The sequence below is a fragment of the Artibeus jamaicensis genome, unplaced genomic scaffold, assembly GCF_021234435.1.
Source record: "Artibeus jamaicensis isolate MK-2021 breed Jamaican fruit bat unplaced genomic scaffold, CSHL_Jam_final contig_1998, whole genome shotgun sequence".
Taxonomy (NCBI): domain Eukaryota; kingdom Metazoa; phylum Chordata; class Mammalia; order Chiroptera; family Phyllostomidae; genus Artibeus; species Artibeus jamaicensis.
In genome coordinates, this window is record NW_026521407.1 from 12,897,969 (window position 1) to 12,912,272 (window position 14,304).

The window sequence follows — 14,304 nt, forward strand, 5'->3', positions numbered from 1 at the left end:
TATATTATATAGTCCCCTCCCTCCCATGTTTTCTAAAGATTAAATCAGATCCCAGCAGAGGAATGAAGTGGCTCATAACATTACCTTAAAAAGTCATCTCAGGAAAGTCAGTTCAAATATAGTGACACACATGGCATTGTGGACAGAAAAAATCCAGAAGTTATAGCCCCGCTGATTAGTCGGGAGTCAGATGCCCCATCACAACATCCCTTTCACATCCAAAACACAAAATCAAAAACAGCGTTGAGAGATTCTACAGAATGAAGGGGTAATGAGAGGATCAGGGTATAGAAATAGTTGTTACGGGCTATTTTTTCTCTTCTCTAAATATATAGAAGTCCCTTTTCCCTTCCTAGAATTATTACTGTCTCCAATCCAAGGCATGACCCACGAACATGTTCTTTCAGTAGTCTTACAATTCCGTCACATTTCAGGGACAGTTCTACCAGCAGCAGTGCACACATGCAGACTTGTTACAGTAGGGAACTCCCTCAAAACAGAATGGCTACGGGCCTGCGAACCAGACAATCGCGGTTCGATTCCCAGTCAGGGCACATGCCTGGGTTGCAGACCAGTTCCCTGCAGGCCAGTTCCCAGCAGGGGACGCACAAAAGGCAACCATACATTGATGTTTCTTTCCCTCTCTCCTTTCCTTCCCCTCTAAAGGTAAATAAATAAAATATTTTTTTAAAAAAGTTTAAAAAAAAAAAACAAAACAGAATGGCTAAGCACTAAAATTCGGTGAAGAATTTTGGTTAACTCAATAAAAACAAAGTTTCAAGAAAGTATAATCTAATTTACTTGGTCAATAAACACTTTTCGGGACTTCCACCAAGATGGAGGCATAGGTGGAGACGCCGTGCTTCCTCACACAACCAAGTTTAGAGACAACTAAATATTAGCAACAGAATAAACACTGTCAATACGTACAATGAAAAATTAAAATCTTTTGAATAAGCTTTTTTAAAAAATGTTCTTTATGGGGAAAGCAATTCTTAATCTTAACAAGCCCTGAAGTTCATCACTGTGAAGCTTTTGTGTATCTGCAAGTGTAGTCTGATCTAAATATGTATCAAATTTAGGACACACTAGAAATTTCTCTTTTTAAAGTGGCTTACCTCAATGTGTCATGACTGATAAAAGCAGATTATGTAAAACAAACCAAAAACCTGGTTATTTCTTTTTCCTGGTTGCTCATATTCCAAATAAGTGTGACTTTAATGTTGTACAGTATACAACTATACAACTACTATTCATTCCATAACACTCCAGTAATGAAAAATAGGTAGCGTTTGTATGAGCCTACCTCATATTTATTGACTTAAATTTTGCTTTTTGTTTCTGAGCCAAACCTGTTAGCACCAAAAGCCATGAAAGGGTCTCCTCAGGTTAGATATACCAGCCACTCAAATATAAAGCTTTCCACAGAGTGAAAATAACACCTAATAAAGACAGTCCTTTACCATCTCTACATTTTCTAGACTATCTAGCTAACCATCAGATCAGATACATGAGATCACATCCACGTTGAGGAGGGCTTCAAAATTTCATTTCTTGAAAGGGAACTATTGTACCTGGCTGATGTGGCTCAGTGGATTGAGTGCCTGCCTGAGAACCAAAGGGTCGCTGGTTCCATTTCCAGTCTGGGGCATGTGTCTGGGTTGCAGCCAGGTCCCCAATAGGGGGCACCTGACAGGCAACCACACATTGATAGTATATCTCTCCTCTTTCTCCTTCCCTTCCCCTCTCTCTAAAAATAAATAAATAAAATTTAAAAAAGAAAGAAAGCAAGCCAACTGTCATACACAGAGTAGCAGATAAGCACACAATGCCAGTCTCTAGGTGCTGCACACTGGAAAAGGAAAACCCCAGGCCAAGCCAACTTTCCTATTCTATCTGCAAGAATGAGTGGCACTCAAATCATTCTCTATTTGACCTACATAGTGTTAACCCAAGTTACGGCTAGAAACTACAAAACCCTTCCAAAAAGCCCTTCTCAAAGTGACACACTTCTTTCCACTGTTGACTCCTTCCTCCAACCAACCAAATTGTCTTTTGTGTTGTAGTCCCAGTCCTACTTTTTCTTGAAACCTCAGTTTGAAATCTAGTTACCCTGCTTCTTAAGCTATTACATTTTTTGACAGTACCACCTATTTACTTTGAAGTCTAGGCTAATTACACCTGGAGTTAGCACAACAATCAGTTGTAAATACCAGTACATACAAAAAAAAAACCACCAAATCGGGTGTAAGCTTATACTTTGGGTTAACTCATCACATTTTCTATGTTTTAGCCGAGGACCAAGTAAAATCAGGTTAAGAAACAGGGAGATTTTTATCTGAACAAGTAATGTGATTCTTTTCTTTGAAAAATTTTCAACAGCTTCACAAGTGAGTTTTGTATTGTTCCCATTTTAAGGTTATTGAAACAGCTAACAAGCAATAGATTACTTTGAGAATCTTTAAAATAAAGATTAATATTTTAATTTAGTGATTTACATTATGCTCAATCCCATCAGCTCTGCTATGAAGAAAAAAGTAAAAACCAGAAAAGTTCCTTTCACGAAATTAAGATCTTTTCTTGTAAATTGAAAAGTGAAAAAAAAATCTTTTCTTTCACATGAAATAATTTTAATTAGAATATGTAAGTGAAAAGTTGCTTCCCTAGATTAGAGTGAAAAAAATGAAATCAAAAGATTATTTCCTGATGTGAAAATTATATTAAAATTTCATTGTCCATAAGTAAGTTTTATTAGAATACAGACATATCCATTTGTTTACATGTTACCCATGACTGCTTTTATACTATAACAGCAGGGTAATTGCAACAATGACTGTATGGCCCAAAAGTCTAAAATATTTACTATCTGGCCTTATCAAATTAAAATAGGCTAATTTTATTTCCTGCTTATTTATTTAATTTGAATATAAGAAAAGGGTTGAATATCTAAATACGTAAATTAGCGTAATGATGAGGCACCTCTTTTGGTCTATTGTTAAAAGACAGACCTGTTTTTGAGGAAGGCAAGGCTGCAGTACGACAGGCACGTTACTGTGCTGCGGACAGAAATACAGAGAGCACTTCAGCAACAGCCATCAGGAGTCTCCAAAATCACTGTCACTGCACTAAAGAATTTGACCAGAAGAATGCACCATTATTTATTCAACCATTTCCCTATTGATAGCTATATGCATTGTTTTCAATTATTTTAATATTAGAAACAATGGCATACACTTTATGAGTGCTTTATTTAAGATTTTATATATTTAATATAAATCATCAATTGATGCTGAATCTGTAGGAGTCACATTTTATGAGGAAGAGTATTTTATACAATCTGAGTCCATGGGCTATAAATCTAAGGGGGGATTGCTGGGTCCTAGGTTATACACATCTTCAACTTTTGGCAACTAGATATTGCCAAAAACGTTCTCTAAAGTTGAAACAATTTATTCTATGTCAACACTTTTCGGGCCTATTAATTGTTGACAATTGATGGAAAAGAATGGTATCCCACTGTTATCTTCAACTGCATTTCCCTAATTACTAAGATTCAGTATCTTACTAATTGACCACTCACATTTCTTCTTTTATGAAATGACTGACCAGGTCCTTTGCCCAGTTTTCTGATAACATTTGTCTTCATTTGTTTCTTTGTTTCATTTCATTTAGTAATTTAAAGGTGAATCCCCATTCTTCTAAGAACAAACTTTTTCAAAGCTACCACCTTTCCTCCAAGGCTCCTCCATCTTCTTAACTAGATCCAGCACTATTCCTCTCACACTGCTGCTCTCACAGGCCCCTCAATGGACATAAATTTGTCTTATGGACCCCACTGCCATGATTATACCCTAAAGCTGTGATGATGCCATTCCCCTCCAGTAAATGCAGGTATGATACCAAATAAAGGCCAAATTCCATAGTGTGGCTTTCAAAGCCTCCAGCATCTGTCCTCGACAAAGATTTTCAGCCTATCACTCTCCTACATAAACTCCATACACCAAATACACTAGACTGCCTGCCATCTCTCACAAATACCTCCTGGGCTTTCTGATTCTGTCTTGATCTATGCTCTTCCTAGCACCCATCTGTTTACCGGAAGTTCTTCAAGGAAAGCTCTTCCTTACAATATAACAACAAATAAATATAGGAAAGAATTAGGAAAAATCACCATTTTGCAATCATAAGAATGAAACTGATTCAAGCAAGAATCATCAGTTGATGATAAATCCAGAGGGAGATAATATATGAGGAATAGGCTACTTCACATAATTTCAAAGAATCCCTCCCCCCAAATTACTTGTAAGAATAACTAGACTGAAAAACCAAAAAACACCATACCCAAGTAATCAAAATTAGTATCAGTAAGGGGCAAATACCACGTGCCTCCAGATTTGATGTCTTAAGAGAAACAAATTGAGAATATTTATAAAATAACTAACCTGTGTTATTTTTTAAAATGTCAAAATGTTAAATGTACAAGACAAAGAAAGACTAAGGACCTTTTCCAGATTAAAAGGGATTAAATATAATACATGATTCTTACTAAGAACTGAGGAGAACACTATAGAGGACATTATCAGGAGAACTAATGAAACTGTGGAGTATGGACTATACATTTAGATTGCGTGCTTCATAAAAGAGCTTTCATTCCAAGAATCTGCATACACACCACCACAACTAAGGAAGGCTCTGATACATACACCTAAGGAGAGAAACTGGTAAGACAAATGTACAAAAACGGTGTCTAGAGCTCAGAAGGTTAAAATGAACAAATTAACAATGCTCAGAGGAACCATCACCACTCACCCTCCTTCAAGAACAAACACATGGATTTGGATCCTCATTTGATTTTTCAGTAAGACTTCAGGTTTCTAATATTGAACAGAAAACTATTTAGATGGCAAAGGCAATAACTGCAAAAGTGTTAGTTACCTTTAAAAAAACAGATGCTTAGTTTTTACAAAAAATCTAAAAACACATGGCCATTTGAATTTTAAATACACCAATAGCTTTATTTAACAAACACTGAGTGACTACCATGTGCAGAGCACTGTGCTAGGTGCCGTGAAGGATACAACAATGAAGAAGACACTGTCCCTGCCCACAAGGAGCATATAAATCTAGTGGGGGAGAAAGACAAATACATAACTAGAATACAAGGCAGTGAACAACAGAGTGGACAAGTACTGAATGTGGCCTGAGTGTGATACTAGTTAGCCTCAAGGTTACACTTCGAAACACAGGTGATGTAATGTTGGCTGCTTTGAAACCCCCTCTCAAGATCGGCATCACAGGTGTTTAAACGGACCTGCCCAAGCAGCTGGAGGCAAGAGAGTAGGCCAGGCGGAAGGGCTGTTTGAAACACTGTCACACCTACATACGTGGTGCTCACACAAGTATGTAGGGACAGCTACAAAAAGAACATATATATATATATATATATCATCTGTCCTTTGGTTAATGGCTATAGCTACTGTTTTAAACAATATACTTTTATATAAAAAGGAATTTGTATAATCCCAGAAAAATCAATTTAAGGATTAATAGTAATTCAACAAAGAATCTTGCCATAGGCAATTTTCTTATTTACTAATTGTCTTTTTTCTAAATATCTATAAAGCTCTTTAGTGATTAAACAGACATCTAAGTATTGCTGAGTAAAAAACCTCTTATGTTCAGCCTTCTGAAGGAAATGCTCACATACCTGATAACCTGATGTAATACTATTCTAATAGCAACACGAAGGCCTTAAAGAGATTTAAGGAAAATAATTTTTAATACTTTAATGCAAATGGAATACAGGCTGATTACATAAAATTCAATGTTCTTTGAAAATATCTCAGTGACAGCATTTGATACCAGTTAAGGCCAGCAAAATTGAAGTGAGAAAAATATCACATGTATTATCTTTCATTGGTTTCATATATCATTCATTGCCTATGACTATGGCAACCCAATCTTTTCTCTGAAAATTCCATTCATTGGTATTTATGAGCTTTGATGTGCTTTCAGCTCCTATGCTAGAAACAGCTGCTGACCACCTCCTCTTGGTAGTGCTGTCTTACATAAATGGCAAGTAGAAGCACATTTCTTGGCTGCTTTTCCTACTTCCTGAATCGGAGGGTTCACTGCTTAGCCTGTTTCCTTCAACGTGTCACTGTGATCCTGGGACTTCTGCTGCTTTCTCTCAAGGAAACGAGCACGTGCATCTGATATGGATTTATCGTCATTTCTCCTTTGCATTTTCTTTAGGACTTCTTTTGATATCCCATCTGAAAACATCACAAATTATCAAGGAAAACTTTAGTTCTGAGATTCACTATGAGAACTGTTAAGAGAAAGAGATGCCCTGATTTTCAATGTTTTGACGAGATGAAATTAAATTCTGCCCTTTCAAAGGAAACAATGTAGTCTATGGTTAAAAAATAAGAGCATGGAGACCCGAGTAGCCAGAAAAACTGCCCCATTCAGGCCTTTACACTGCAGTTGTACATGACAACAAAACACCTAGTGTCTAATGTCACTAAAAGACTCCTCTCTCATAAAAGACTCCTCTCTCATCGTGGGCAAAATTCCTCACCATTCCATTTCTCGGTGATGTTAAATAAGGATAATATAGTCTGCTCCATCAATTAGCCTCAGAAAGTTTTAGTGAAATGAAAAGCTTTTTGTGTGTGTGAGCTAAGAATTAAGCTTTCTGTCCTATAGTTTAGTACCACATCTGTTTATGCCTCCCAATTAGGGACTTAACAGTTGATGGGAAAAAAAAAAGAAGTTCTGAGATAATAATTTACAAAATTTTAAAATTTTATAAACCAAATCAAAATAGTAAAGTATTACTGGGAAGCAATATGCCATAATAATTAACAATATAGGTGACAGGATCAATTTTTGGATTTAGAATCCAGATTCACCAGTTAGGAGCTATGGGATTCTCAGCAAATTACTGTACACTGCTAGGTACTCCTTCACAGATGAAGTAGGGATATGTACTTACCTTGTAAGGTTACTGTGAAAATGCAATGGGGTAATGCAAGGTTTTAGCATACGGTCAAAGCTCAGTACATGTTTTTGTTAATAATTTGGGATAGAGGAATGAAGAAAAACAAGATTAACTGGAAGGGAAGAAGGAAGTCAAAAATACTAAGTCTCAGACTCATGATTAAGTCTTTGCTTTCTGAATGAACAGAGCCAGAATCTAAACCCTATAAGAGTATCTCTGTAATTACATGAGAATTTGGACACATATGCTTCCTGGATTTATAGCACTAGAACAAGTGAGACACTCACCTTTTAGATGTTTTACATTTTCCTTATTTGTCCATCTCCTCCTTGCATCTTCTCTTGCTTCACGTCGGGCCACACTGCTCAAATCGTGTGCATTAAATTCATGTAACTTGGGTAACAAGTCTCTCACCCATTCATAACGAATTGGACACACAATTCTTGCGTAGACTTTGGTGGTAACTAATACCTCATGGAAAATGATCCATTCAAGTTTGGTTTCCTGTTCATGAAGCTAAATAAAGAATTCATTTAAGGATGATAACTCAATAAAATGCTTTATTCCACACTAGATCATCCGAATACTATTAGCCTAAACTTGTCTGAATCATTCCCTATATGCTTCAAACAGGAGGTACAGACCAACTCAGTACCTTTACAACCTATATAATAAATTTAACCTCAAAGCAAAAAGTAGAACACATTTGGATATTACTTGTTCCTATACTGTTACAAATTTCTCTTCTTTATTAAAAATAAGGTACTTACTGCTGAGGAAGGATGAATGTGAACTGGGCTTCCACGCCCATCCATTGTGCAAAATGTTCTCCCAACAGATCTAAAAGCCAGAAAACCAAAGGATAAACACAGTAACAGTAAAACAAAGAAGTACAGCACTAAGTCAAACAATAAGTAATTATAATATGCTCTGCTACAAAGAGCACTATAAACAGAGGTTTAAATTTCTTCAACTGTCACTATAACTTCTCTACCAATTCATCTCAAACTAATGATACAACTTAAACAGTCATTTATTTAAGTATAAACACTTGTGGTGAGTAAGTAATAATATTAACAACACTGTATTTGTGCTTTAAAGTTTCCAAAATACTTTCATACTAAAGGCTCAAAACAACCTATGAGTTTTGAGAGCTAGGCACTTCAAGGTCAAAAGTAAAATTTCAAAATAATCGGCTAGCGTCTTAAGGTCAGAGCTAATGTGTGGTAAAAGCCCCAATCATAGGTCCTCTGACTTCGACACAGTGTTATTTATATTCTATCTTTTTTCCAAAGGTATTAATGATTTTTACTACTCTAAAATCTGACAATTAGAACATTTCATGAATTTTTCTAAGTCATGTTCTTAATTTCAAATTCTTACCCTCTTCTATACTTCCCTACACAAATATGATTCCAAAAAACTTGTCAAAATAATAGCCGTAGTTCAATTGTGACCACAATCGATTTCCTATGGTACTTTATATATTTTCCTATTATAACACAGATCAGACAGTGTTATTTGTTTATATATCTGTACAGTACAGTATATATATACAGCACAAAAATATTTTTTACTTGAGCCATTTGAGAGTTAGTTGCCAACCTTAGGCCCCATCATTCCCAAGTATCTGAGTGTACATTTCCTATAATCAAGGACATTCTTCTATATAACTATAATCATCCAATGAAACCAGGGAATTAAAACTGATATATTACTAACTTTAAGGATTACTGTTAGTAAAATATCAGTTTTGTCAAATGTCCTAGTAAAGGTCTAGTTCGAAAATCATGTATTGCCTTTACTTTTCATTTTTCATGTCCCCTTAGTTTCCTTCATTCTGGACTAGTTCCCCAGTCTTTCTTTCTTCCATGATCCTGACACCTTTAAAGATCATAGGCTAATTACATTGTAGTATGTCCGTCAATGTGAGTTTGTCTGTTTCGGGATAATTAGATTCATGTTATGCATCTTTGGCAGGAATATCACAGAAGTGATGTTGTGTTTTCATTGTATGCTATCAGCAAAAACATGACTTTGATTTGTTTCATAACTGTTAATGTTCACTTCGATTGTTTGATTTAGATAGCATCAGCCTGGCTTTTCCACTGAGAAGATACTTTTCCCTTTGTAATTAACAAGAATTTTATAGGGGGAATAAATGGTAATGGAAGGGGCTCAGGGAACACACAATATAAAGATAATGTATTATAGAATTGTACACCTGAAACCCATATAATTTTTATCCTCTCCCAAGTATATTTTTTCACTGCTTTGAGAGAGAGAGAAAGGAAGGGAGAGAGAGAAATATCAATGCAAGAGAGAAGCATAGATCAGCTGCTTCCTATAAATGTGAGGACTGGGAATTGAACCTGCAACTTTTTAGTTACAGGATGATGCTCCAACCAACTGAGCCACACTGGCCGGGGCTGAAACCTATATAATTTTATTAACCAATGTCACACCACTAAATTTTTAAAATTCAATTTTAAAAAATTTATAAAGATATGCTCCACTATGTAAATAACTCCATTTGTCATTAAACTTTTAATTCACTGAGTTACTAATTTATATGAGTACAGACACATGGCTTCATATTTTATTCAGTGGGTTATATACTCCATTTCTATCATTTATTCTGATGTTCAAAATGTCCCATATTTGATCGGCTGGAGCCTATTCAACTGACATGGCCACAACTTTCACTGATCACTTCTCTGCTTGCTGGCAAAATGAGATGTTCTGGGTTCATCTGGTACTTTCCCAGCCCTATTTCTCCAAAGAACTGTGAGTCCTTCATGTAGCAGATGATTTTTCCAAGTCAAGATATGGGCATTATCATTGTTCCCAGTCCATCTCAGAGTTAGTGTATGTGTGTGTATATATATATATATATATAAACGCCTATACACATAATGTTTTATATATACATACTCAGTAACATGTTTTTATTTCCACATCCATCTATCCTTCCATCTAATTATTTAAAAACATAAATTCACAATAACTCCCTAATGTTCTAACCCAACACCACAGAGCTCATTCTTGTGTTCTCCCTTTCAGTATTTCCAACTCCCTTCACTATTATCTTTAATATATTAGCTATGTGATCAATTCCTCTGTATATAATGAATCTCTATCACCAACACTGTTACCCCTTTTCTTGCACAGATGCCCTCTTCACTTTGACCCTCAATACCGAACAACTTCCATGTGGGTGCTGCTTTCTCCACCGTGCTCAAGCCCTGACACTCACACCAGCCTACCCTTCAGGGATGCCATCCTCAACCTTTAGGCCTTCCCATTCCACATGGAGCCACTCTGCTGCAAGACAAGCCTTGTCACTCAATGTAGATACTGACACCCGGGCTGGAAAGCTGTCCTTCAGACTCCCCTCTTATCCCACCTGAGCTGCAATATCCCACTCTGAGGCCTGCACGAGTCACAATTACGAAAGGGGTCCCTGTAATAGATGTCATCATAGCCAAAGAGCTGTAACCAAACCACCAATCAATAATATTACATAGTTTAATATTATAGTCAATTATTTATCTATCTCTCAAGCTCATATTCCTTACCTTCGAGCTACATTTTTGAAATAGCCTGCACAAAGACATCTTCGCAGTACTTCATGTTTAGGGCCCTCAAAGGTCTCTCTTGGGAAATCACTTTGCTATAGAAATATATATACAGTGGTAAATCTCACACAACAGTTTAAAACATTCTTTTATTTTGAAAAGTCCACATTTCTAAAAGATTCTGTGTCTGGCCAATATGGAGTAAGAGGGACCAGATTTACCCTTCTGCTTGAAACAACAAAAAATTGACAAAACTTATAATGATTTTCAAAATATTATATGGACATCAAGCAATAAGGGATAATGACCTTTAGGAAATAAGTCAATAAAGGAAATAAATGAAGAAAAACCCACAACTGCCCCAGCTTACTCAGCCTTGAAAGAGATTTTTGGATCAAGGTGCAGAGAAGGTAAAACCCAAGTTGAATTGAGAGAACTCTCTGAGTTACAAAGAATGAGCTGAGAGCCCAGGGAGACCAAAATGACTAGAGTTCACAGGAGTCCAGGAGAGAAGAGAACTGCATACACAGAGAGATCTGTATTCAGCCGAGTATGATTAGCATATGGATGTGAAGAGACTACCCCAGGCCAGGTAAAGGACCTCCTGGAAGGGTAAGAGATTACTATGCTTGGTGCTCACACAGGGTTAGGAATGGCACTTGTGACTACAAGCCAGACAAAACATTTCGTAATTCATATGGTCTGGGTACTCAGAGGATCTTGCCCAAATGCTATTCAAGAAAAAAACCCATTATAGCAATTACCTGTTTAAGCTTCCTGATTAGTTCTCGAAGTTGAGCTTCAACACGAAACGCGGAAAATAAGCACCTCCAATGAATCCAGTGTTTTTGGCACCAGGACGCTGGAGCTCCACTGTAAGACAAAAATACTGGTGTCCTGCAAATATCTCCTACAAGTGGAAGAGTCTAACATCCTCATTTCTGTTACAAAACTAGAAAATAAAAAGCAACCAGCAGCTCTTTTATGAGACCTGTCCTATTACTGAAAAAGCACTTCAAGGAATTTGAAAAAAAAAAAAATTAATATGGGTGCCTCTGAGTGAATTAAAAAATTATTTGTAAATGGATTTTTATGCACATGTGCTTTAACAAAATATCAAATCATTTTCTCATCTAAGTACCTATATAAAACCCAAATTCTCTAAGGTCATTTTCCGGAAACGTTTAGGGAGAAAAGAAAGAACTATTATATAATAAATGCCTACTAGGTAACAGTCACCTGACATAAATAAACCCCATTAATGTTCACAAAAATACCTTAAGGTCTGTATCATCCCCACCAAACCTAATTGTCTAAAGTCACACAATAACTACATATTGGAGCTATATTTCAAACTGACAATTTCCAGTACACACAACTCACGTACCTTGATTTGCACTGGTCAAAAATGACAGCTAACGTTGCAAAGTCATTAAATCCTCCAGCTTTAGCTGCCAATTCTCGATGTCTCTGCTCTGCTTCCTTCTGGTACTCAGGATCGACTAAAACGACAGTTGCAGAGGCAACTTAGTTCTACTTTACATCAAATGCCTACACTCACTTTGTTTACTCAAGCTCATTAAAATTTCTCTCACCCTCTGGGGTAGAATAAGGTGGAACTATATTAACTTTCTTTTTTGGGGGGGGGACCCTAATTACTCCCATGACTTCTTTTCCTCTTGTAACCACGCTTCAGAGATTTTATAAGAATACAAACATTACTTCTCCCAACCCATTTGCCTTCACAATAATATTTAATATTTATTTTTAATTCATGTTTATCATAAGAGTAAACTCTGCTCAGAGTAAAGAAATTACATAAAAATTCAATGTTCTCCACTTTGTCACATTACCCATAAACCAATCCTCAGGTTCAACATTGTTAATTATTTATTTTTTTAAAAGACTTAATTTTTAGAGAAAGAAGAAGTGGAGGAGAAAGAGAGGAAGAGAAACATCAATGTGTGGTTGCATCTCATACGCCCCCTACTGGGGACCTGGCCCACAACCCAGGCATGTGCCCTAACCAGGAATCGAACCGGCAACCCTTTGGTTCACAGGCCAGTACTCATGCACTGAGCCACACCAGCCAGGGCACCACTGTTAGTTATTTAGTGTATGTCCTCCAAGATATTTTCTATGTATACATAAGGACACATATACAATAATTTATTTTAACATAAATAGGGTATACATGTTCTGAAACTTCCTTTATTTATTTAAGAGCAACTTCATGTCAGTATAGATAGAATTGTTCATTCTCAAAAACAGCTATACTGTAACCCTGACCAGTGTGGCTGAGTCGGTCGGTGTCATCCCACAAAGTGGGATGAAGTTCTTTTCCCAGTCAGGGCACCTGCCTGGGTTGCAGGCTCAGTCCCTAGTAAGGGTGCATGCAAGAAGCAACCAATTGATGGTTCTACCACACATCGCTGTTTTTCTCCATTCCTTCCCCCTCTCTAAGAATAAATAAATAAAATATTTTAAAAAAATAAATAAATGCACTTAGAAGCAGCTGGAAAGCCAATCAATACACACTTTGGATGTAACAAGAGCCAACAAGTCACATGCTCAAAAACTGAAGATGCTTTTTGTAGCAGCTGAAGATCTTAATGATCCAGACTTAAAAATTAAGTCTGGGTCGTATATGTATACACAGCAAGAACATCTAAGTTTGAATAAGAAACAGTGTAGCTGCTGCCTCTAGCAGTCAGACCTGCAGGCATATTCAGGAAAGGAAGACTTACTTTTCACTTAATTTCTTTTGCAGTGTTTGACTTTTGAACTGTATGATATATTGGGAATGGTAGTGTGAAGAATTAGGCAGAACCTCTCTCTCTCAGAGACATCTATTAAACTAGTCAAAATTATCAAAATCTCTGGAGACTGACTGAATCTATGGAATTCACTAGGAACCGCAGAGAACACTACATTGGAAGAGGTGACACAGCCACCCCTCCCCCAACACCTGTGTGTACAGAGCTAATTCAGGGGCCCTGGCAACCTTGACCTGGTGGTGCCCTTTCTCTCACCCCTAGTTTCTATTCCGTATGAGAATCTGGGCCAGGCTGAGCAGCTGATAAATAGGGGGACGGCTAATGACAGTGCAGTCCCCCACTGCCTTACCACTCTGTATTGTAGAAGATCTGTCCAGTGAGTTCAGTGGCTGAGTAGTAGCTCCTACTACTCCTAGTTTCCTAGAGCTGTTCAGGCATTTTTTTAATTTTTAAATTAAAAAACATGTTTGTCAGCCGGGGTATATCCACAGATCCCATCTTGCCAGGCTTTGTGCTGAGGGAGCTGTGACTACTAGTCAGAAGTTTCCACCACCTCCCACCCCAAGCTTCTGCTCCACAGGGAGGCCCCAGGCAGGGCAGCCAGTGAAGAGCAGGGGCCCCATCGATCCCCTGCTCCACAGCACAGAGATTCTTCCCAGGGCAGGTGGGACAAACGCTGCCAAAGACTGGCCAACACCTTGCCCCTGCTGAGGTGCCCAACTCTATTTGGATCAGACAACAAAGCCATTTATGCCCCAAGACACTGTCAACAACAACAGAGCCATCAGTGGAGACTAACAGCTTGGTGTGGTAATAAGAGAGAGAACAGCCAAAAATGACACAAAGATCAGAGAAACCTGTTAAAACCAGAGCTATCCTCACGTCGTGGAAGACTGTGCAAATGCCTAAGGCTGCACCTTCTGGGGAGCAAAGGAGAGGGACG

At 37.4% G+C, this 14,304-nt stretch overlaps 1 protein-coding gene across 1 annotated transcript in view; it reads right to left on the bottom strand.

The window, feature by feature from the left end:
- Positions 1–4,994: 4,994 nt before the first annotated feature.
- DHX40 (DEAH-box helicase 40) overlaps positions 4,995–14,304 on the bottom strand; it is a 35,689-nt gene continuing 26,379 nt past the window's right edge. Inside the window, exons 13-18 of the mRNA XM_037163691.2 lie at positions 11,972–12,086; positions 11,349–11,457; positions 10,585–10,679; positions 7,777–7,846; positions 7,294–7,522; positions 4,995–6,275 (exon numbers count right to left, since the gene is read on the bottom strand). Of these exons, the coding sequence (XP_037019586.1) occupies positions 6,136–6,275; positions 7,294–7,522; positions 7,777–7,846; positions 10,585–10,679; positions 11,349–11,457; positions 11,972–12,086 (758 nt within the window). The 3' untranslated portion in view covers positions 4,995–6,135. The remainder of the gene's footprint in view (positions 6,276–7,293; positions 7,523–7,776; positions 7,847–10,584; positions 10,680–11,348; positions 11,458–11,971; positions 12,087–14,304) is intronic.